The sequence below is a fragment of the Rhinolophus sinicus genome, chromosome 11 (assembly GCF_057876585.1).
Source record: "Rhinolophus sinicus isolate RSI-liver-muscle chromosome 11, RSI-T2T, whole genome shotgun sequence".
In the NCBI taxonomy this organism is placed as follows: Eukaryota; Metazoa; Chordata; class Mammalia; order Chiroptera; family Rhinolophidae; genus Rhinolophus; species Rhinolophus sinicus.
This window is the reverse complement of record NC_142511.1, coordinates 10,714,829-10,741,319: the sequence shown is the minus strand read 5'-3', so window position 1 is coordinate 10,741,319 and position 26,491 is coordinate 10,714,829. Positions and strand designations below refer to the sequence as shown.

Here is a 26,491-nt window from a genome sequence, read left to right as displayed (position 1 = left end):
TCTGACAACTATAGCTCAGGGTTTCATAGAATAGCATCATTTGGCCAACACAATGTGGTAGGGGGTGAAGGAACTGAGGGAGAGGGTTTGAAAACATACATTTTACACCCTATTCCCCTCCTACATATTCTTCATTGATACAAGCTTCTGTGCTACTCTGGAAAATAGCAAGAAATTAATCTTCACAATGTGACAGAGCTTAAAGAGTTCTGCTCTTTTTGCAGACATGAGTGGCTCACAGCTTTACTTTACAGTTCAAAAGAATAACAATGTCATGATGGATTCCTCTTTTGGGATTCCCCGCAATCTTTCAGCCTATTCCCACCATGCTGGTGTTGCAAATAGGACAATCAGGAAGTGTGAGTAGGAACTTCAGAGATTACGATCAAGGGATAGTGAGAAGGAATCCTTGCTCTTTCTTAGAAGTCCACATCTTTCTGGTGGAAAGTCTTCCCTCTGACTGATGGTGGTACAGAGGAAAGAGCATAAAAATAACTAAGGTAAGGTGGAGGTTTAATCAAGCAACTAATTTGAAGGCATATGAGACTGTGTAAATAGCAGACACACTGACTCCAAGGCAAACAACTGGTTATTTGATTGTCCTCCTTAGGGGCTGGCACCATAGAAAAACTGAAGGTGGCTGTGATTTAATAATAAAATAAACCAAAGGTCTGCTATAAGGAAACATACCTTAGATGAAAATTAGTGTAATGATTCTCTTCATGTCAGGGGAAACTCTCATCTTGTCCCTCTCACTTCTTCCACCGTAAGCAAATACATTCTGGAAGGTTGTTTTTAAGGGGCAACTCAGTATCAGAGTTCTGCCAATTCATACAAGAAAGGCGTTATGAGCCATAGCAATCAGCAGGTTCCTCTCCATTCCCAGGCAAACTTCTCATATCACTTAAATTAACCTCTTCCAAATCTAATTAGATGTTTTTACTTCTTCATGTTTGGTGAGTGAAGTGTGGTTTAATGCTGGTTAAATTACTGGATTGTAGCACGGACCAGCACAAGTTTCTTATACTCCAATATAACCAACTATCCCACATTACCACTGTGCGCTGACGTTGTATAGATTGAAATTCGACGCAGAAAGTTAGTTTTTAAATTTACTATCAAGACTGATACCTCAAATGCAGAAAGGTATGTTTAATTTATAAAATCTGACTTTAACTCTCCTTGTTTCAGCTAATCATCGCAAGATATAAAATTTAGATCCATCATGAAAAGGAAATGAACTAAGCTGATAAATTTGATTTATTTTTTTTTTACCTAATTTTTTCCAAAGTTCTACCAGAACTTTTATTGCCTTAACCTAGTGTCTACAGATCTTACCTGTAGTGACACTGGCTTTTTTATTAGATTTGAGAAAAGTATGGTGATTTTGTGGTTGACAAAGCCATAGATTCAACATTATTGTTTTCAAATCTGAGAAGCTATCTTAATTTTAAAATTTTAAATGTTATATAGCAAGAAGTATTTATTTTTTGAGAAAGGCAAATTTTGTGCAAACTATTCAAGAAAACAATAATAATCTGAAATAGATTTACCAAAAAATGTTCTATCACTTCAGAGAATTCTGTTTTTGAATAAAATAATGCCATGGATAGGGTTATTTTCTAAATTATTTTCCGTAGACTATGAAATTTTTCTAGTCATTATTTAGAAAATTGCATTTGGGCATAAAGAACTATTTCCTGAATAATGAAAAGTAATGGAGAAAAATGACAAAAAAGAAAGGCAGCAACATAACTACTGAAAGGAGAGACAGCAAGCCATCACCTCCGTGCTACGGAGCTCTCAGACTTTCCTAAGGGCCCTGTTTCTGCCGCTAAGGTCCAGCATCCTCTTGCTCTTCTCTGGTACCGCCACAATTATTTTACTTCTCTTCGGCTACATGTCTTGTTAATCTGATGCCTGTACAACTCAGTAATATATAACACTCTTCTATTGTTAATTTGCATTAGTTTACCTGTTAAGAAAGGATGAACTGCTTTCTCTAGTTATCATGAAAGTACTTCGGTCAAACCATGGTGGATGTTATGTCTAGTAAAATCTCAAGTTAAAGTCTCAGAACCCTCATGTTGAGAATATTGGGAAGTCCTGGCTCCTAGGGGCTGGCCCCCATTTTCCTTCTTTAAGGGTCCATATAGGTTACTGCTGAGGTGCCTGGCATGCTCCTCTCACATCATTGCTTCTGAATCTGAAGTTAAGCAGCTTTCGTAAGGAGAAAAATGGTAGCTGCTGGAAAAGAAAGTTGTAATGGGTTTTTAACTTCTTTCCAATCTTAAAAATGACCATCATAACCTAATTAATCATGACTTAATTTTTAATTATTTTGTTGTCTTTCTGTTTGACATAAAATGATCAAGTATCCAATTTTAATGGTAGGGGCAGTCTTAAACATAGGCACATATTTGTGCATAGAAAATAAGCCACTTTCGTCTTCTAGTTTCTCTATACTCATCACATATTAGTGCTTTCCATACTATCAGAAAGTGAAAAATGAACTTTATTCTTTTATTTATACTTCCTTTTCATTCCTTTGGGGAGTATTTTAATTGATATATTAAATTGTGTGATTCTCAAATAAAACCAGAATTTCTAAACCTAAAATGAGATGAAGTTTTACCTTTGGTTAGATTGCTGCTCCTTTCAAATGACTTTGTGATAGTCATTTCCTAAGAGTTCTATTGAGAGTTTCAGTGCACAGGAGTCTCCAATAAAATTTTATGTAGGACATAGCACTCGCAACTCTAGGACATATAAAATTTAGGAGAGAAAAATGCTCATTGCCTTTTTGGAGGAAACAATTTAAATGTACATTCTGTCTCCCAAACTGTTTCCTCTTGATGAGGAAAAGCCCTCTTTTCTCTTTACAGCGTTAGGAGGAACATAAAGTTGTGTGTGTATTTAAATACATATTTAAGCATCTGTCATGAGTTCCACAAGCCTATCATCCTAATAGACTATGCTAATAGGACAAACACGTCAGGAAAGGAATACATTCTAACATTGTATTATCTATGAAACAATAATACTGATTAGGGCCTAGAATCATAACAGTTGAAGAAAGACCAAATTGGCCATAGGACACACAGAAGTAAAAATACTGGGGAGTTCAAATATCAGAAGTCAACTGTAAGATTTTATGTGTCTCATTATATAGGTTTACTAATAGAAAATGAAATTGATAATTCAAATTGTTCTGGATACACATTAGTATCACCAATTTTATTTGTATAAGAAATGACTGGTCCACTGGACTTCTCCATATAACTCAATAATAATTACTGCTATTTCTTGACAGACCAGTGATATTTCTCCCATAGTTTTAAAGTACAAAAAACAATAATTAGAAAAACAATCCCAAGTACAAATAATGCAACCTTTAATCTATTAAGGGGCACTAAATTGTTACCACTGATTATTATGATTCAATTCACTTAAACTAAAAAAAAAAGCAAACCAGTAATTAAGCTTTTCCTCTTCAATTTTGGAACAAGGAACATGCTTGGCAAAACACAAAAAAGCAATAAAAGCCACAAAGTTGTACAATTAAAAAAAAAATCTTGATTCACAAATGGAACAAATTTTGGAAGTGTGTCAGAATAAAGATGGAAGAAACTCCTATAAAAAGAAACTACTTGTCAATTAATTGATAGAATTTTGGTAATAAGAGTAACTTTAATCTACTAAAATTGTAACGAATGAGTAAAGTATTTGTAATGCATGGGAGAAGAGCTGATGATAAAAGGGGTATATTAAGGAGCAACAATCATGTTTTTAAGACTAAGTAATAATAGCTGTCCTTCCACTTAATTTGTTCTTTTGTCTAAAATTAAGCTGAAAATGACAGGAGTAATTTAATTTCACAAACCCACTGAGATTGACTTTGGAACCTTCATCTGGATCTAGGGGGAAGGGAGGATTAAAACATATTTTACTTTTTCCTGTATTTATATTAATTTTGTTAGATAATGAAATGCTAAATTTAATGCCAACCACATTCAAGGAAGTAAAACCCTTTACAGTTTTTGGGCTTACCTGGATGAGTTATGAACATAGGAAAGAAATTAAACAAAATAGTGAAAATGGGCATTGTGTACAGACCATGATAGTCTGAAATGTCTAAGAAATATACTTTTTGTGTATGACCAAGCTTAGTCCCAAAACATTTTAAAAGCAGGTTTCCTGTCACAGGAGGGCATGACGTCCAATGTTTGTTCTTTAAAACTGCTGGGAGAAATGGCAGCCAAGGTCTGTTTTATTTGTGTAACGTGAACAAGGAAGGATAATTTGTTCTATGCTCTCAAAAATACGGTTTCCCCAAGACAGACTTAATTTGATCAAATTCTGGCTAATGTTAAGTCAGCCCAGAAGAAAAGCTATCCAATGAGGGTGTAGAGAATCTCTCAAGTAGGCTTGTCTTCTAATTTAGAGTTAGTAAAGGTTATACTATTCAATTATCCTACATGCTGAAGCTTAATAAGGCATAACTTTAGTTGTTATGGTTGGAATATAGGTAAATGTATTCCATGCCTGTCCCTTAAAAAAAAAAAAAAGGTATCACACCTCTTAAACAAATTTAAACCATGAAGGTGTATGGATGGTTTGTTATGAGTGAGACATGCTCAGAATTCTAAAGCAGCAGCAACTTAAAAAATTAGTAATGAAACTTTGGCTTAAAATTAAAAAGAAAAGTCAAACTGGTACAAGTTGTCTTATGAAAGAGGTATTGTGGACTAACTTCTCAGAAACGCTGTCCGACATTAGTTTCCCCTGTCTTCTTTCACTGTATCACCTCATTGCACAGGAGTTATATCATTCTTTTATGGTTAAGTTTCATAAATAATGAGAAAATGATATGTAACAAATACATCATATTTCCCGCCCACCCAGCAACCCTCCCCAAAATAAGAAAAGTTACATCAAATTAAAAAGTAGCTTCGTGAATGAAGGTACTGCTCTAAGTTGCACTTTCCCTGCAAGTGCAGCCAGTGCTTTTGCGCTGGGTATGATGAAGGAAAGGAAAAAATTCTCCACACAGACTGACAAAAAATTTAAAAACCAATATCCGGTTTCAACCAGTCAAAATCAGGCCAGTGGAAGCCACAGTATCTCAGTACCGTCCCATCAGAGGGTCCTTGCAATGCCTGTTTGTCATCCTGATAGGTATCTGTGTCCTTGTGATTGTAAACAATCCATAAGATACTATGTTTTTGTTCCTTAAAATGTCCTCTGATTGGCAAAATGAAGTAAATATTTGTTTTAAAAATAGAAAATCAAAATTAAACCAGAATAAAAGAAAAGAAACACAGTGAGCTTGTTTGGAGTCCATAGGATCCGATCTGGAAGAGCTCGGAAAATGTGTTATGTGTCTTCTCTTGTTTTCGGCTGGAAAGATACTAGAGGTTGCGCTGGTCGAGGAAAGAATTGTAGAGTACGAAAACCAAGGATGTTAATCTAGACTTCAGAGGATTCAAGTGTTGGCTTCATCATCTGTGTCTTCTATCAATACCTTAGTGTCACGAGTCTTGGATCTAGTGGTAATAGGGGGAAAAGAGCACTTCGTCCGTTACTAAAATACAAACACATCCACAGTATCAGGTCCATTTCCAATCTTATCACAATTAAAAATACACCCTAAACAGGCACTATATACTGCACCAGAGGACTACTCCTGGAGTTCCATATTCAATTTCAGGTGTTACTGGGAAAACACTACGAAACTAGATTGTAACCAGAGGGAGGTAACAAGAACAATGGCAGGTCACGTACAACAGACAGAGGAGTATTCTGGAATTAGGAGATATGAGTTAGAGTACTGACTTTGATTTTATGATGTATCTCTTTAACCTCTTTGAGTGCCAATTTTCATCTCTGTAAAGCAGGAATAATAATCCAATAATAATACATAGTTCACATAATACTACTTTCCCCTCATGGAGAAAATGTGGACATCAAATGAGAAAATGAATGTAAAAAGCATCAGTAAAGCATTAAACAAATATAAGGAATTATGATGAGGATTGTAGAAATACTGCCATTTGAGGTACACATTGAAAACCAAGGACAGTTAACTTGCAGAAGATAGGACCTAAGGAGAGACAGTTGTCTTCAAACACTTGACAAAGTATGATGCAGAAGAGGGAGGAGACTATTAGGGAGCCCAACGAGGATCAACGGGTTGAAGTTATAGTGAAACATTTCAGCCCCATACAAGCTATCTACCATGATAACTGTCCAACAACAATTATAAACTTATGTAGTTATAAACTTCATTATCACTGATGATTGTCAATCAGCATAAGATGACCATCTCTTCAGGATGCTGTAGAAGATATTGCTTTACTGGATGAAAAATGGGACTAGATAATGTTAAAATATTCGGCTGAAGTAGGTTATTATTCCTACTTGACAGAGGTGGAAACCGACAAAAAACGTTAAGGATGTGTTCAAGGTTGCATAAGTCAAAAAGTGAGTCCTAAAATTCAGATCTTATTTTAGACTCCCTGCTCTTTCCTTGCACAGAACCTGCTCCATTGTTCTAAACATCTTCCTCTGGTTGCAATCTAGTATCCCAGTGTTTTTCCACTGAATACCTGAAATTGAACATAATCTGTTGCCAAAGAACTTCCTTGTTTCTGAAGCAGAAATTGTGTATGTTTAGATTGCCCTCTGCTGGTAACTAACAAGGTTTAGATGTCCAAATTTAGGAGCTCAATGAGAACCACCTACAGTACTGTCTTCCAGGCCTTTGTGGTACTTACCTTGCTGACATCACCAGCCCCAGCACCCCCTCCTTCTGCTTCTTCAGAACTCTGCATCCTTGCTCTAATGTATCATGCTTTGTTTTAAAGCTCTTCCTTCTGATCTCCCTGACCGTCCCTTTTCTGACGCCCCCTTTTTTTTCTCTTGCCTGTTTATTCCCTACGACTTAGTTCCTTGTTCTCTTCTCTTCTCCACATTCTTCTCTTTAGAGAACCTCCAAATTCTACCTAAAATGTGGGCAATTTCTACTCTGCTCCCCTATATCTATAGGTTTATATACTATTACCATTTCCTATTTTTTACTTCCTTTAAAATGTCTCCTTACATTATTTTTAGTCCTATTATAAGCATCCTAATCCAAGTCCTCAATGTCCCATACTTAAAAATACTGCAAAAAAACCCCCAAACACTGCAGTGCCATTAAAACTTAGGAAAATACTTCCGTGTTATTCTTCTATGCAAAACTCTGTGACTCCTCCTGACGACAAGACCAAGTTTGCACTTCTCAGCCTTTCACAATCATACTTCATCTATTCAGCTAAATGATCTTACTATAGTTCTAGTCACATGGTTTTCCTTGCGGCCCCTCCCTTCCACCCTATGTCTTTACTGTGCCTCTATCCTATTCAAACACTCCCTTATCCTTAAGAAAACTGTCCATGTTTGACTTTAAGTCTCCTCCTTCATTCCAATCCACTGTGATATCTTCTATCTCTAAATTTCAAATGCAGCCACAATATCCTACATTTGTTGTTATTTTTAGGAACATACAAAGTCAATGATTGATAAAAAATACTATTGTAGGTATTTGGTAAGAAAATAAAAATAGCTTACACTTATTGAGCTCTTTCTGTGAGGAAACTGGTCTAAATCCCATGTAACAACATATTCAATCCATTTAACCACCCTGAGCAGGGACCATATTAATCCCAATTTGCAGGTGAGGGGTCATGTAGAGCAATTAAGTAATTTGGCCAAGGTTACATAGATGGCAAGTGACAGAGCCAGGATTCCTACGGTTTATAACTTGAAAATTATTTGTAGACAAAACATACTGAAGAATCAAATAAATTATTCTCCAATAATTGTCCCCCCATGTACTTTTAACACCAAATTAGTGGGCATTAATGTATTAATGCCATTTTTTTTACTCTATGTGCTCATTAAGACATTCTATAGGTTGGATCATATGAAATTACTGTTACTGCAGTTTTTTTGGTAGATGAAAACTGGTTGAATGCCAATAATTTCATTTGGTTCAACCTGATAGCTTCTTAGCTTAAATGTCTCCCAGAAGTGGACGCCATACATACTGAGAAGCGAGGCGAGGTCGGCGCAGGGATATGCTCTGGCTGTACTTCCATGGCCGGTTCTTCTGGCGGTTTCGTACCCCATCATCCTGGTCCATCATCTGCTCTAGGAGTGTCTGATCATCTGCGTTCAGAGGTGCCACAGAGATGTCCCGCACAGCACGGAATTCACCACAGTTATTCAGATGTTCATTCTCCAGGCGGAAGAAGTTCCACACAAATCGCCTTAGCAAAACGGAGAAGAGTAGGCAAATTACTTATAAAATGTTAACGTACTACTATAACCTGTAAACCTTCCAGTATGTCAAGTTTCCAAGCATAGAAACAAAAACAAGAAATTAAGGGCTAGAATATTAAAATAAAATAGGTAAAGATGGCATGGTATGTGTGGGGGAACGAGAACGAAGTGGCCAAAGGGAAGGGAACTGGTGGAAGGCAGTTTCAGAGTACTCACTCTTTCATTTTATTAAACACATATTTATGGAGTGTCTACAGTATGACAGGAAAAGGCACTGAGACACAGATAAAGCCTCTGCCCTTATGGGGAGTGATTTCTAGTGGCAGAGACAGATAATAAATAGTCAGCTAAGGATAAGTGCGCTACAAAAAAACACACAAATAAAGCAGGGCAAGGGGACATCTCTGAAGAGATGGCAACTAGCAGAAGCATGAATGATGCAAGGAAGCAAGTCATGTAAAATCCTGAAGAAAAGTATCCTAGGCAGAGGAAATACCACGTATAAAGGCCTCAAGTTGGAAAGGCCTTTGGTGTGGCCTTTGAAACAACAGCAAGGCCAGTGAGGCTGGGGTGGAATAGGGAGGTTCAACTGGCAGGAGATACAGATGGCGACGTAGAAAAGGGCCTGATCCACAGAGGGCCTTACGTGCCATAGTAAAGTGTTTAGATTTCAAGTATGATGGAAAACAAGGAGAGTTCTGAGTAGGGGAATGATGTGATTTCCTTTTAAAAAGATCATTCTATCTGCTACACTGTGAATAGCTCAGAGGGAGGCAAGAATTGCTGGAAGAAGACCAATTAGAAGCTGCTGCAGCAGTTCAGGAAAGAGATGATGGAGACTTAGATTAAGGTGGTGATAACAGAGGTGATGAGAAGCAGACAGACTAGGGATTTATTTATGAAGATGGAGCTGACAAGACTTACTGGGATGTGAGTGGTCTCAGTTTTTGGTCTCAGTGAATGATGACACCAGTTACTACAGATCTGGGTTGTTCCTATTAGGCTAGAGCCATCAGATAGCCAAGGGGAAAATTCAGTAACTAGGATGGACATGAGTTTGCAGTTCAAAGGAAAGTCTCGGGCTGGAGAGAGTAAAAAGAGTATTTCCAAGTCATGGACTTAGAAATAACATAAGTAGAGGAGAGATGAGGGCAGCGGATTATACCCTAAAGCACTCTAACATTTACAATTTGGAAAGAGGAAGAACCAGTAAAGAAGTTGAGAAGAAATAACTAGTGAAACAGAAGAATGTATTTTCTGAGAAATCAAGTGAAGAAAGTGCTTTGCTAAGGTAAAGTAAGTACAGAGAACTGACTTCTGGATTTAACAAAATAGAGAGGCTGTATGATCTAAGAGTATAGATTCTGGGAGACTGTCTAAATGTGAATCATGGCTCCATAACTTACTAGATATAATAATCCCGGATGAGTTACTTAACCTTTGTCACCAGTAAGATGGGACAGTAACAGTACCTACCTCAGAAGACTGTTGTGAGGATTCAGTTAAGTTGATACATGTAAAGGGCTTAAAACAGTGCCAGGTACATCCTAAGCAATACGTGTTTACTATTATTATAGATAATTAACAAAAATGATTTAGTTTGTGTATTGGAAAAAACATGAGCTGAATTAAAGGGAGAATGGGGGAGGAGTAAGAGAGTGGAGACAGCAAACACAGACATCTCTTAGAAGAGTTCTGCTGTGAAGGAGAGAAAAACGCGCAACAGTTGGAGGAAGAAAGTAGATTCAAAGGAGGTTTTTTTTGCTTTTGTTTTAAATAGTGATAGAACACCTGATTGTATTATTAAGCAAATACATTTTTAAAAATACAATAACCAAGAATAAATGTATAATTAAGCAATTTTTTTTAACTAGAAAAAAATTTAATTTATGAAGCAGCATACATGAAAGAGAAAGAAGTGGGTGGAGGAGATCTTGGTAGTGACGAAGTTTCAGGTCCTAGACCTAGACATTTGGGAAAGTGAAGAAGGGTTGACAAATGGTTTGGAGAGAGTACTGACAGCAACAAATACACTGTTTCCAGATTCAATCTTTATCTTTCAGGTTTACCTTTATGTTTCTAGGTTCTATCTTATTAGGTCATCCTGCTAAATGTGCCCATTCTGACTCAGAGTAATGCTATCCACCTGGTCTGAAAATATCTTTCACCTTCATTTGTGAAAGAATTTTCACTGGGTGAAGAGTTCTAGACAGTTTTAGTATTTTCTTTCAGCACACTAAAGATACCATTTTAATGACTTCCGACTTTCATTGTTGCTGCTGAGAAGTCAGCTGTCAATCTAACTGCCACTATTTTGAAGATAATCCTTTCCTTTGGGCTGCTTTAAAAAAATAAGCATTAAAGTATAGCATAGATATATAAAAGTGTGCAAATTGTAAGTGTGCGGCTTGATTATTATAAAGTGATCACAATGTGTAATTACCACTCAAAAATAAGACATTATTTATTTTTAACATTAACATTATGTAACATTACCATACACCAAAGCTGCCTTGATGGCGCCATCCTATGTTATCTTTTAGAGAGTTATTGATTTACCTTTCATATTTAGTTCTGCAATCCACCTGGAATTGATCTTGCATACGGTATTCCATAGGAGTTGAGATTCATTTTTCCCCATATGGATCTAGTTGACAATATCATTACTAAAGGACCTCGTTTTCTCCACTCTTATTTAGCCACCTTTGTCATAAATCAGGTAGTGTTAATGCATGTGTGGATCTGTTTCTGGACTCCCTATTCTGTTCCAGTGGACTACTTGTCTATTCTTTCACCAACATCAGACACTGTCTTAATTACTGTAGTTCTATGTCTTAGTATTTGAGAGTGTAAGTCCTTTAACTTTGTTCTTTTCAGGATGGTTGCCTATTCTTGATCCTTTCTGTTTCCATATAAATTACAGAACTGGCTTATCAATTTTCATATACATATATCTTTCATTAAATTCATTCCTAGGTATTTGATATATTCTGATGCTATTCAAAAATGGTATGGTTTTAAAAATTTCATTTTCTAGTTGTTTGCGACTGTTTTATAGAACACCACTATTTTATATTTATATTGACCTTGTATTTAGGGACACAGCTACACTTATTTTAATAGCTTATTTGTACATTCTTTCGAATTTTCTGCATATGCAATCATGTCATCAGTAAATAATTATGGTTCCCCCCTTTTATTTTATTAATCAGTTACAGAATGATTTTTATATGTTAAATGATTTTTTTAATATTAAATCTTACATTCCTAGAAAGAACCTAACTTGGTTGTGATGTATTATCCTTTACATATATTGCTGGATTAATTAGTAAATATTCATGATTTCTGCATTTCTGTCCATGAGACAGACTGGTCTTTCTTGGAATGTCCTTGCAGGTTTAGATATCCAAGTCATGCTGGCTGCACAAAATGAACTGGGAAGTGTTCTGTTCCTTTCATTGCCTCTTTCCCCTTGAAGAGTTTCATGTAAAATTGATAATATTTCCTACTCATATATTTGGAAAAATTCTCTGGGCCTGCAGTTTTCTTTGTGGGGAGAATTTTAATATGAATGTAATTTCTTTAATAGATATAAGCCTATCTGATTTCCCATTTCTTCTTTATTGGTTTTGGTAAACTGTGCTTTTTGAGGAATTTGTCCATTTCATCTATAGTTTTAAATTTATTGACATAAAGATGATACTCATAATATCATCTTACTCTTTTAAAAAAAATATTTAGGATATCTGAATTTGAAATTTGTGCCTTCTTTCCTTTTTTTGCTTGATCACTCCTATTTAGACATTTTATCGATTAGTCTTTTTAAAGAACTTTGGCTTTGATAATTTTTCTCTATTGTATGTTTACTTTCTATTTCATTAATTTCTGTTCTTTATACTTCCTTCTTTCTACTTTCTTTTAGGTTTGATTTACTGTTTTTAAATTTTTCAAATTTCTTGAGCTGTATATTTTTCTAATATATACATCTAAGGCTGTATACATTTACCTCTAAGCATGGCTTTAGCTGCATTTCGTATTTTCTTTTACCACAATTTCAATCATTGTGTTCAAAATATTTTTAAATTTCCACTGCAATTTCAACTTTGACACATGAGTTATTTAGACATGTACCATTTAATCTCTAAACATTTGGGAATTTCCAGTTATCTTTTTGTGATTTTAACCCTCTGAAATTTGTTGATACTTTCTTTATGGCCCACCATATGGTTAATTTTGGTAAATGTTCTACATGCATTTAAAAGAATGTGTATTTAATGGTTGTTGTATGTGGTGCTCTACATATGACAGTTAGGTCAAATTGGTTGTTAACTGACTACTTATTACTGAGAAAAGTATATTAAAATCTTCCTCCATAATTGTAAATTCATCTACTACATTTTAGTAATGTGAACTTTTGCTTTATATATTTTTAAGCTATATTATTAGGTGCATAAAATTTTTAAATTGGCTATTACAACTGAATCTCAAGTCTCTAGGTATTTCTTAAATGCAATATTGGCTTTAGTGCTCTGCTTATCTTAGGGTACCGGCTTTCACTTAGATTTCAGGCTATCTTGTCAAATCACTGATTTAAAAAAACATTTTATCTGGCACTTTTTTGTTTGTTTCCAGTGAGAAAGTTGGGCTGAATAACCGAGACTGACAAATTGCAAAAACTGATTCTCTAAAGACGTGAATTTTAATTTCTAAGATTTTTTACCTCACAATTTCTACTCATGACCCTTCCAATGGATCCCAACTCTAAAAGAGCCTGTAAGTCATCGTTAGCAGTTATTTTAACTTTGTAAGAATTAATCTCTTACTCTGTAGGATTTTCCAACTCTGACGTGGATAAGATTGAGAGAAGTTGTAAAACTTTAAGCTTTTCAAGTATAAGTTTCAATAAATTTTAATTCAGACACTTTTTTCTTTTTAGGTAAAAAGAACCTTTGATAAACTTTTCGGTAGTGTGCTTACCGGAAAACCTCAAGGGGAGCCAAGACAGTAGCAATGATGTCCCCAGAATGAGGCAACGCAGTCGCGTAGGTAACTGACATTTGAATAGTCCAAGCAAAGCGCAGTATCACATCCTCTATGATGGCACAGTAGTAATAGGCCTGAGGAATAATAAGCAAATTCAGTATACTTACCATGTCTCTCACACAATAGCACACCCATCCCAGCAACAAGACTCATATATGTCTCACCAACAAAACACAGGTTAAAGAGGAAAGAGTTTTATTTTATTTTATAGTTTAGAAAGATTGCACAAATTTAGTTCTTTTCTTAAATGGTGCAATATTAAAAATGAAGTTTTACTGAATTTCAGTAATCATTTAACAAATATATTTCATTCTTATATTGTATACCAGTCTGTCTTCTAGGCCTCAGAAATATAAGCTAGGTGAGATCCTCAATCTGATTGAGATGACATTCTAATATGTATGTGATACGCTAATGAGTCAATAGCTAATATTAGAAATGAACAGATTTATTAGCTGTGCTATTTCAAACTGCTTTACCCTGTATTTGAAGGAGGTTTTGCCTTGCTTTTTGATTTCAGTAAATGAACTGAAGCTTGGATTTCACAAACATGGTTGAATTTAAGGAATGTTCCATTTTTACATGGGGAAAATAGCACTCAACTAACCAATTCTTCCAGGTATTTAGTAGTCCAGTTTTACCTACACAAGTCTGGTTTAAATATGTTTTTAAAGGTTGTGACATCTTAGAAACTAGAACTGCTATGTATTAGGCCATAGAATTCATTTTATTTTTAAGAAGTTTTAACAAAGGACTACTCATGTTAGAAGGGTGGCAACAACAAAAAAGTGTGTGAATGTATAATATTCAATGTCACCTTCTTTTCCCATTCTGTAGACAAACATTTTCAAAATTTGTAGCTGTTTCTCCTAGTATTTATCCTCCCTGTTCTAAATAATGTGTATATTGCTATACCTTGATCAATCAATTTTAGATATTATCCACTATGATCATTATGATAGATTTTTATGAAGATTTTAACACATCAACATACCTCCCTGTTCCCTCCACCATCCATGCAATATAGTGATAATGCAATTTTTGGATAAACCCACATTCAGTAAATTATTATTAGGCTTCAGTGAAGAACTGCAATTTCACATGCATTTAAGAGTCAGTCTTATGCTGACCCACAGTTGATTGACATAGAAGCTGATGTTGCCAAAAATGTGGAAGTCTTTTGGGAAGAATACACTTAACTTGAGATCAAGAAACACAGAAAAGTTAAGTTTTAATATGGAAATAAAAATGCTTCTTGGAACTGGGTGTGGTGCTCGATATTATGCACTATTAATTCCTAGGAACTGATTTCAGGGTTTTTATAGATGTGTTCTTAATTTTTAAATGAAGCTCCACTGGATTTCACAAATAGTTTCTTCCCTTTTCAAGTAGAATGAATTTTATTCCAATATTTTCCTTTCTAAAATTGAAATTTTGTGGCAATCCAGCAGAACATTTTTGTCATAAATTTGCAAATTATAAAGTAGGAAAGCATATACTTTATTTTCTAGGGCCATGAAAAAATATAATAATAAGGAAACTGATTGAGTCTATTCACTAATTTTATTACATAGAAAGCAGTAAGTTAGAACTATTTAAAAGGAGGAACGGATTAACATTTATATAAAGATACAAACAGTTCATCTAAACAATCAGCATAATAAGAAATGAATGTATTCTATCTCTAGTGAGGCAAGAACAATATAAGGAGCAAGAAGGCACACACATTTGGTGAGCGCAAAAGGACCATTCTTACCTGAGCTCATGTCTGCTCTCTGACTTGTGCATACTGTTACTGATTTTCTTTTCAAATAAGATGTATGAAGATATGTCCACTGCCCTGGGCATAAATTCTAAGTCTGCACATTAGGATTACTGCTATAGCTTACATAAAAAAGATCACTGTCAATGGATATCCCCTGTTCTGCCTTCATTTGCTTATCTGAAGTTACCTTACAAATCATTCTTTGTATACACTCTCTTATCATATATACCTTCAAAACTCACTCTTGAAAACAGCCTTCCTTATGCACCAATTGAATATTATACATTCACACACTTTTTAAAGTACCATTTTGAGGTACTGGTGACATTCTGACATAGTATAAAATATTAGTGACCCAATCTGTACTCCCTGCCCCCTCACAGAATTTTAGAACTGGAGAAGGACCAAGAGTTACAACATTGTGCCTTACAGAAGAGAATACACTGCAGTCTCTTTGCCTAGTTAGTTAGTGAGCTGGGACTAGAATTCACTTATCAGGATTTCCAGTTCATTGTTTAATTTCTGTCCATATCTGAACAAAGACACTCTTGGTCTTTTGACTTTTTAATTCTGCCTCTCTCATCTTTTTATTCATACATAGATAAAAATCCTAAACTAATTCCTAAGGAATTATCCATATATTTTCAGATTGAACTGGCACTTTTAACAAAAGCTGGGTGAAATAAATGAAAGCAGCCCTCTTGATGCATTCAAGCAGTCAGGCACTCCCTTTCCTTGTGCGCTGCTCATTCAGGCAAGTATTTATACATTCATCTCACAAACATTAAATCTACTACACGCAGGGCAGTGAGGGATATGGATACCTAAACAGATAATTGTAATGCAATGTGATAATTGCTATAATGGCAGTTTGTATAGGGTAAAATGGGATTAGGATGAATAGCTAAATATGCTTGGAGAAATAAAGAAAGGCTTTTTTAGAGAAAATAATACTAAAACTGACTTTTAAAAGGGAGGAACAGGAGTTTGCAAGGCAAAGGGGCATTTGAGTGGAGGGAATTGCATGTTCAAACATAAATTAAAAATTATGGTAAGCTACTCATTCCTCTATTTTAGTCTTTATTACATTGTATTGCAATCCGTTTGGAATATAATATAGTTCATGGCCTCTCTAAGAACCAGAATTTTGTTTCGTTTTTATTTTCTGTAGTGCCCAGCATATAGTAAACACCTGATACATTTTTTTGCTGACTGAACTAGTATTTTTTGGAATTGTTTTTTCTATTTATATTATGTTGGGATTGGGTATATGTCATACTAGGATTTAGCTGGTGGTACACCTGAGTGTTTTTTTGTTTGTTTTTTTAAACAGACACAAACACTGTACATACTTTTTGGGGGTATACAATCTCTTCCCGGAGGAAGGTGTTTTCTCCTGCGTTCTTATCAAAGAGACCCCAGTCCATCTTCAGATCCCAGATAAGGGTATAACAGGAACTGATGATACAAAAGACAATCCACAGGTAAAAGAATACCTTGGTGTCTGAGTGCTCTCGTTCTGAAGAAAGAAAGGGAAAGGGAAAATTACTAGATTTAAGTAAAATTCTTCATTAAATGAAACTAATTGAAGAACAGATTCTTTATACAGCTCCATAAAGGAAGGAAGATTTTAAACAAATCTCCCTAGTAGGAGCATTGTCTCACAAAGGTTAAATAATAAATCTGATTCTCCTGAAGTCAAAAGTAATCATCAAACATTTATCAAATACATACAATTTGTACAAATGTGCATTTAAAGTTCTGGAGGCTCTATGCTGAATATATAAAAATCCAAATAATTGCGATGGAGGCTTATAATATTACAAAGATGTCATTTTAATTTTTGCCATCAGGTGGCAGCTTAGGACCAAAATTGAAAAAAAAAAAAAGAAACACTACTAACAAGGAATGTACTGCAACTGCTTCAAGAAATTCTTGGATTGTTTATTTACTTTAGAACATTTCCTTCATACACTTGAATCCTGTCAATATTTGTTGTGACAGTGATCAGCTAATTTTAATTCTAGAGAAAATACCAGAAAGCAACCAACTGATGAGGAATTGATCCTTAAGAACATATATTAAAGCAAATTTCTTAAATCAAAGCAAACACACTATTTTCTTCTTATAGAAGTTGTTTATTGATACAAAGACCTAATGTGACTTTATGCTGGGAACACTATAAAGTGTACTAAATCAGAAGAATAAAAATAATTTGCAAATGTAGTTATACAATTTACTCCTTGTTACTCTTAAGAACATCATATATTCTCTAATGAAATTCATTTTTAAGTTCGAGAGTCATCAAGATGTTATTTGTGTTCTCCCATCCAAGTACTAACCAGGCCCGACCCTGCTTAGCTTCTGAGATCAGACGAGACCATTTGTGTTCTCTAGGTGCAGGATATAGCTATATAACTACTACTATGGTCCTAAATCATCAGGACAAAAGGTACAAATCACCTAATTAAAAAAAAAAAAGTTTAAATTTTGGTTACCCAAAGGCATAGAAAGTAAAAAATGTACATGCATTATCCATAATTCTTTCTATTAAAATAAACATGTTTATTAATCATTTTTAGGTATTAAAATTTTAGGAAGTATTTACACCGTGGTATTAAAGTGTTAAGTACAGTATGATTCAAAGGAACCCTTTGGAAATTTATAATATAGTAAGTAAAACAACTATTCATTACTGATAATAAGTTTGAGTTCAAAATGAATTATAAACAAAGTATTATGAGAACATCAAGGAGAATGGGAATGTTTCCAACAGTAGGAAATAAGAGGAAGTAGCATTTGAGTTATTTCTAGAAGGATAAATAAATAGTGTTGCAAAAGTCTGGCAGATGAGGCAAGGAAGGCCATTCAAAACTGAAGGAAAATAATAAAAAAGCATGAGGGTGGGAAAGTGCAAAGTGTGTTTGAGAAGCTGAAAGTAATCTAAGTCTAGTGTGGGTGAAATACAGAGGCTGTGTGGGGATGGGTATGATTTGAAATGAGGCTGGAAAAGACATTTTGTGCCTGGCTGTGGAATGCCTTCTTGGGCCTTAGGATCAGATCTGTATTTTAGAAAAATAACTAGTTGGTAGGTTGCTTGCATTAGAATTATGGGTAGTTGGTTAAAAAACACAGATATCTCAGAGCTCCAGTGTTGTGTAAGTCAGCTCGTACCAGCTCATGAGAGCCACCTGTTCAACTTTCAAAAACTTTGTAAGCTGGTTGTTAAACACAGTCATTACTAAATTAAATTATATAAACTTACAATTAATTATATTAAAAACAAAGGTAATAAAAACTCAAAATTCACCACTTCCTAATTATTTTACTAAATTCTGCTATTATTCTTTTCAGTTATGTATGTTTATTGTATCTGTATAAAGGAACTACTATACAATACTATACATCTTTCCCAACATTCAATGTCATCATCTTAGTAGCTTGAGACTAGCTATGGTGGAAGTATTTACACCATGGAAATCAGCAAACACTGCAAATCTGTGCCCTGTATCCCCACTCCCACCAGAGAGCTGGTTTGTTAAACATATACACTATCATTTGACTGTTCAGCTTCTTCTCTTGGAAAGTCAGTGGTAGAGAACAGAAAAATATGTTTTTTAAATAGTCCACAAGTAATTCTACTGAGCAGTCAAGCTTTGATATAAACACATTTTCAGGTTTAAATTATTTCCACAAAAACTTTTTTTCATCAAAAGCAAATTGGGTTGAATATTTATACTACAACATTGTGCCATATGAATCATCAACCTAAAAGGCCTAACAAAATATTTCTTACTATCTAGGTTTAGTTGGATGTATTCTGACATACCTTTTATTTGATTCTATAGATAGATACAAGGTCTAGCTGAATAGTATAGTTCAATTATTAGCACCATGGTTGCAATATAAAAACCTATTACTCATCTACTATAGTTTGCAGGGAATAAAGAAATTTAGCAACTTAATAAAATTTACACTGTTCTCATATTTTCAAAACAAGATCATCACAAAGAAGTAAAGACAAATGACTGAGCTGTAAATTATATCTGCAACTCTCTTTTAACGGAATATTTACTATGTGCCAAGTAATTTACATATATCTCATTTAGTTTATTCAACAATAAGCCACCATTTTGTTTCCTAGAAAAGGTAATAAAATGAGAATACAGTAATAGACATTCATCAGGAGGTAACAAAATGTGTATTTCTCAAGTAAGCATACGTAAAATCAAGTCTTATTACTGAAAGCTTATTTTCTTTCCTAATTACACTGAATTCAAATTATTATATAAAAGGAGATTATGGGGGGAAAATAAAAAAGAAATTAAACTACAAGTAATATGCTAATTTTCTTTTATTTTTCTTAGATTTTAAATACAAGTCTGATCCTTTAATTCTTAAAATGGTACAGTGGGTCAAGCACCTCCCTCCTTTCTAAGTCCATATTATTTCTATAAAATTTCGACGAAACATACACAAAGACTTACTGACTTTTAAAAAACCAAATATTTTAACAGAATATTTTGGAATAAGTAATGTTTTATCAAACAATGATTAGCATACACCTGGTCTACATATGCTACGTTTTGGTCTCTTTTTAATTATTATCCTTATTTGATCTTTCCCCCCTCCCAAATGAGAAGTGCTTCTACGCAAAATCATCTGCGTTCATTGGTATTCAGGGGATGTACTGGAAAAATATTGTCACTTTAGGCAAGCAATTATATCCAATTCTCTCCTGGCCATCTCTGGTAGCCTACTTTAATGATGTGCAGAATCACAGAAAATCAAGTCATTGCTATTCTACTCTAAGCTTCTAGTACACACCTGCCATGTCAGAAGCATAACCCATAGGGGACGTATTTATGGTAATGACATCTAGTGAATCTAAAACAAATAAAAATAAGGTTAGACTTTTATACCTATACCCATCATAGGAAGGATAAAGCAAAATACGTAATACGTCAGGAAAAGTGCTTAAGAAAGAAACCAGAAAAATTACACATGAAAATCATCCTGAACCATATTTCAGGGACGATATTTTAAAAAGGAAAAAAGTGGCACTGTGTGAAGGTAAATAGTCTTATTTTCAGCCAAAACCTTTCTACTCTGATAACAGTTTACTAGTTTTTAATTTGAAATTAGGTAAGAAAATAAATAGACAATTCACTAAAGAGGACATACACATTCAAATAAGCATTTGAAAAGAAGTTCAACAATATTAAAGCCATGATGAGATATCACTACACACCTATCTGGATGGCTTAAATAAAAAATAGTGACATCATAAAATGCTAGTGAGGAGGCGGAGAAACCAGATCACTCAGACACTGATGATGAGAATATAAAATGGTACAGCCACCCTTAAAATAGTTTGGCAGTTTTTGTGTGTGTGTGTTTTTTTTTTAACTAAACATGCAGCTAACATACTACCCAGCAATTGTACTCTTGGGCATTTATCACAGAGAAATGACAATTTATGTTCACCAAAACCCTGTACATGAATGCTTATAGCAGCTATATTCATAATAGCTTGAAATTAGAAACAACACAAGTGTCATTCATGGGTGACTGGTTCAACTATGGTACATCCATCTTTGCCATAGAATACTATTCAGCAACAAAAAGGAACAAACTATTGATTTATGCAAAAACCTCAATGAGTCTCCAGAGAATTATGCTGAGTGAAAAAAAAACACACACAAAAAAAACAGATCTCAAATGGTTACAGGACAATATGATACCATTTATACAAAATTCTTGAAATAGCAAAATTATTAAATGGAGAACATACTAGTAGTTGCCAGAGGTTAGGGAGAAAGTGGGGGCAGGAAGGAAGATACAAAGAAAATTTAATTTATTTAAAGCTATAATATTTGTAAAGCAATTTAAGGTGAAATATAAATGGGATTATTAATGTAACATTTATAAAATTATTTAAAATTAACACAATGCCAAGTATATAAAATCTACTCAGGAAATAATTGTCAAAGTAAAATTAATAATCAGAAGCAAACAATATCTCACATTTTATTTTATGGCATCAGCAAGCTTGAAGCCAATATCGACAAATAATAAAGTCTAAAATAATTGATTTCTTGTGTGATACAATAATCTATTTCTTGTCTGCATTAAACTAGACAAATTACAGCAGAATATCAAATTTCAAAAGGGGCTAAAGATTTGAGCTACTTTCAATAGTAAGCCACAAAAACTTTATCTAAATAGTTTAAAACATTTTTGTGTATGTCTTTAAAAAATTGTAACAGAAGTTTCCCTAGAGAATTTTTAAAAAGTGTTTCTATCATAGTATAACAAGACTAAAATTTGGAAATTCATGCATATCAGCCTATTATCAGGGAAGAAACAGGGTAACAAACTGGCCATACCCCAGAAAGGAAGCACTTCAGGACTATGTGTGCTCACTCAAAACAATGACATGACTATTTGCACTGAAGAAAGGCACTGGACTACTGCTGAGGAATCCTCATTAGGGGACACAGGGCGCCTTACAGAATGTTAAACAGGAAGGGATCTAGCAGGGATCTGGGCACTGGACAACAACGAGCAAACAGAAATGAACTCAGCTTTTAAGTCAGCAGAGAACCCCTCTTTCCCCAAGTATTTTAAAAAGTGAAATAGCAAATGCTTGATGCTAACAAAAAACTGAAAATGTGAAATATAAAGGATTTTTTAAAAGAAGTTTTTTTCTTCTACATATTCAGAGAATAGCAAAGAGCAAAATCCACTAAGAATTTATGAATATTTTACAATGTTAGAAACTGCAAATGAAAAACAGAAAATCTAGTGAAATCAACGGGTTAGAAATGACAACACAATGGCTTCTTCTATTACTCTACCTCCCACAAGCTTTTCCTTGTCAAAGCCAAGAAACCTCAAAGACACACAAAAACCATTTAAAACACTTTCCTGTCTCTTCCAATCCCAATTCCAACAAAAAACTTGTAGGAGTTGGCATCAAATTTAGGCGTATAATGAAATGTAAATTCTTAAAATATGGAGACTGGCTGCCAGCTACTCTCCTTTGTTTCTAAAATCAACGAAGGAAAATAAAAATATACTGAAATGTTTAAAATGTGTTTCCTTCTTACTGCAACAAGTGAGGGCTATTTGCAGTATTATCATACTTAGTTTCCCTAAAATGGGCCTAAACCACCTCTCTCACCTTTTAAAAAGTGACTCTAGGTCCAGAGCTAATTCTTGAGCCTCAATTTTTACAAATCATGCAGATAACATAAGACATAACCTTTGTAAATATCTTGAAAATGTCCCCAATAATGCTGTTACTACGAAAACTCTTGCAGGCCAAGTACTCTGAAAAGACTTAGATCCCTGAGTCTGAACGAGGTTACTTCACCATCTTCTATTCTTCCCCTCATAAAATTTATCCTTTTTAATTAGCACGTACATGTCCAATAGAAAAAGATCCACCCTGTTAACCATATAGAATCTATTCCTTTGACTTAACGATTATTTCCAAAGTCTATGTTTTCTGATGCCTTTTCTCTTGGAATATTGCCCAAGAAAAAACAAATCAAATTCTACTTTTGATCATCACTTCATGTCAAAATTTCTGTCCATGGTCCCTCTGAGTTGTCTTTCCATTCCCCCCCCCCCCATTTTAGGCTTTTAGATGTTAAAAAAAAAAAAAGGTATAAATATTTATATGTAGCAACTACAAAGAGTGTTTTTCTTTAATTTTAGGGATATAACTAAGATATATAACCAACGCTTGTTTTTTTTAAAAAATTGACTGTGGGCACATGAATCAAGTTCAGTGAGTAAACATCTGTGTTACCAGAACAAAAAGCCAAAAACATTCCTTATTGACACTTGCCTCATACAAGCCCCCTCCACCCAAAGTGATCGAAAGGGTTTCTCTTATAAAGACTTTCAATAAAGGAAGACACATATACCAGTTCTATACAGCAAAGAATTATATTTAATGATAAATTCCATTTGTGTAGCAAGTTAGAATGCATAAAGTGATTTCATATGCACTACACCTTATTTAATCCTTACAACAAATCTGTGAAGTAAACAGAACAGATACTATAACTCCATTTTAAAGGTGTGGCTTGGTCTGGGGAGGGGAAAACAAAAAAAGCCCTAGGCTGGACATGAACAGAACTGGAAAACAGTAACACTTCCACCACTTACAAATTACATGGCCTTGGGCAAAACACACAATGGGATAACTGGAATCCTCCTTAACTCAATTCAGACAATGATAGCTTAACTATCACCTCTGGGAAGTCTTCTCTGTACTTCCCATCCTGAGACCTAGAGGCTGGGTTAGGACTTGTGCTTTATGTAGGCTCTTCTGGTACCTTACTTACCTCTTTACCCTCTATTTTAAATGTCTTTTTAAAAACTATTATTATTGTGGTAAAAAACTATTATTATTGTGGTAAAAAACACATATCGTGTTTCCCCGACAATAAGACCTAGCTGGACCATCAGCTCTAATGCGTCTTTTGGAGCAAAAATTAATATATATTATATTATTAGACCCGGTCTTTATATTATATATTATATAATATTATATTATATATTATATTATATAAGACCTGGTCTTATATTATAGTAAAGTAAGACCGGGTCTTAATTTTTGCTCCAAAAGACACATTAGAGCTGATGGTCCAGCTAGATCTTATTTTAAGGGAAACACGGTAGCATAAAATTTAACCATTTCTAGGTATACAGTTCAGAAGTTTTAAGTATAGGCACACTGTTGTGCAAACAATTAATCCTTTTTTACTTGACTATTTCCCCTACTAGATTATGAATTCTTAAGGGCAAGAATCATGTTTTGTTTGTTGCTCTATTTTCAGTGTCTAGCACAGCTTGATACATAGAATATTCTCAATGCTTACTGAATGCATTCTCTGAAAAATTTCAGATGCAAACTTAAAAATGCCCACGAAGTAATATAGTTTAAAATAATAAAGATGATAAAATAAAAATGATAGATGATAAAAATATAGTTTAAAAAATTGTTTGAAGGGGTACAGGAGAAAAGAAAGTCTGAAGACCGCAATTCTATCCAAACCACTGCTTGTATGTAGCCTTCTAGATTTTTAGATTTGGAATGCTTTGTAGATTTGAGGAATTCAGATTTTCAGCTTCGTACTAAATGGTATCAGTATAAAGATATGTCCCAAAAATCAACCAAAAAACAGTACTTAATTTTCCCCGAAACAGGAGAAAAGTAAAGGGTTCTTGAGTCATGGGGTACCATGCCAAATCAGTTGCCTGATTTACAAATTCTTGGCGATAAACTGCTGAATCACGATGCATGCCAGGACTGAATAATAGCATTCCTCATCAAGAGTTAAAATGAAGGGAGCTTTGAGGACGTGTTTCCTTCACTGAGGTACTTAGTTAAATTATCATTTAACAAGAGTGCCAATCTAGTGGTAAGATTATTGGCTGCATTATCAATATTACTGTAATCACAGAATCTACTGCAAAAAGTAGAAGTATGTTTTCAAGTGTTCTGCTGGACCAAATCACAAGCCTTACAAAAAAACCCAAACAAGCAAACAACAAAAAGCACTGCCCTAATCTTTCATGACCATTTTAGACACACTTTTTAGGTAAGCAGCAGTTCTAGAAACACTAAGGCTCCTAAAACAAGGTATCTCAATTAAAAAAAAACAAAAAAAAAACGCTGAAAAAGTTTACCAAAGTATTTAAAAATAAATGTCATAATTTCAATTAGTGACATTTCTTTACCACCCACAGATGAGAGGGTACAGCCTCTAAGGTGTGGGCTGATTTTGATTTGAATAGACAAAGAAGTAATGCATTTTAGTAAAAGGAAGCGAGATCTTTGATCGACAGTTCTTCAAAAAAGGTTAAAAATTCAAAAGGGTGACTGCATGTGGCTCAAAACCTAAAAGCTTTTTTCTCCTCCCAACAGAAGAGCTGTCTCAAGTAATAACTGGTTGCCATGGAGATAAGAAACTAGAGAGATCAGAGAACTCAATTTGCAGTTAAATGGGCTGGAAACAATCCTTATAACTTGGTGAAGGAAAGAGATTAAAAATATACATGATTGCCACAGGGACTTTTTTAACCTAGCATTTCCCAACCTCATTAATGAACAACAAGTCTAAAAAAACCAAATGAAAATCCAAGATGTCCACTGATTGAACCCATTAAACACAATTCAGGATTTCAAATGTTATTACAAATACTTCTATTCTGGATGACTTTGATTCTTTTTAATGGTACTTGCTAGTAAATTTTGGAATGTGACTAACATTGTGTTCAAGAACAAACTAGTATAACTGAGGGGACTTCAGTGGAAAAACGAGCATGACACAGGAAAAAATAACCAGAGTAAACAGATTCAAGTAGTGAAAATTATACTTTGAAAAACCTCTTCCCAGTCAATCATAGAATACCTTTGTGAGTGCTGTGCAGGGCTGCAAACGTCACCATGAAGAAAGTTGTAGAGTACTTCCCAGCATTAACCAAATGAGGAAAGGCCCTTTTCGTGTCTCGGTATCTGCGCAGGCACTGGATGAAGCGAAGCCAAGCAGGAATGCACTGAACAATGGCCCGCACACCATATGAATATTTGTGGCAAATTTCTGGTTCTGTGACGACTTCAAAGAAGAAAAAATTACAATTTAAAAAAATAAAAATATAACTTGTTCACATCATTTAGTTATATATTGTAACCACTAGCAAGTCCATAAAAGCAGGGAGCCTGGGTTTCAGAATCACTTTCTTCTTTGCAACTATTATATTCTCATATTTTTTTAGTGGTAGATAAGCCAAGGAGAGAAGGTAAAATACATAGGAAGGACCTAGTAGGCAAATTGCCCTCTCAGGTTTCTGACTATCTCTTCTGGAATCGCTTTCTTTGGAGAGTGGTAAGAACATAATAAAATTAGAAGATGAGTATACTAGTCAAAGAGAAAGAAAAGTTAGCTCTGTGTTTGAAACATCTGGAATACCTACAACTACCACCGGTGACTCCAATCAATTTCATGAACTGCAAGCCACTATAATATAACATTCTCACTAAGGTTGTTCATGTTCTTACACTTCTTATTTTTTAATGAAGAGCAAAATTTGTATTTTTAAATGAGAAGAATGGAGTTGGTAAATCAATTTTTCTTCAAATTCTGGGAATGTATTATAGAGTGATCAACCTATATTAGAGTTTTCATCTGCTGACAATCAAATGAAAATGTGTTGGCAGCAGTTTCATTAACTTTTGTTAGATGTTACGTAAGCAGACTAAATGTGGTCTAAGGCAAAATTCCTTAATAACTTGAACTCTTGGCATAAACTAAGAGTGGGATAAAGAGCCAGAAGGAA

At 34.5% G+C, this 26,491-nt stretch overlaps 1 protein-coding gene across 1 annotated transcript in view; it reads right to left on the bottom strand.

Annotated features, from left to right (window-relative positions):
* Positions 1-1,259: 1,259 nt before the first annotated feature.
* Positions 1,260-26,491, bottom strand: part of XPR1 (xenotropic and polytropic retrovirus receptor 1) — a 131,656-nt gene continuing 106,424 nt past the window's right edge. Inside the window, exons 11-15 of the mRNA XM_019733509.3 lie at positions 25,567-25,770; positions 16,486-16,652; positions 13,303-13,442; positions 8,091-8,312; positions 1,260-5,546 (exon numbers count right to left, since the gene is read on the bottom strand). Coding sequence (XP_019589068.1) covers positions 5,486-5,546; positions 8,091-8,312; positions 13,303-13,442; positions 16,486-16,652; positions 25,567-25,770 — 794 coding nt within the window. The 3' untranslated portion in view covers positions 1,260-5,485. The remainder of the gene's footprint in view (positions 5,547-8,090; positions 8,313-13,302; positions 13,443-16,485; positions 16,653-25,566; positions 25,771-26,491) is intronic.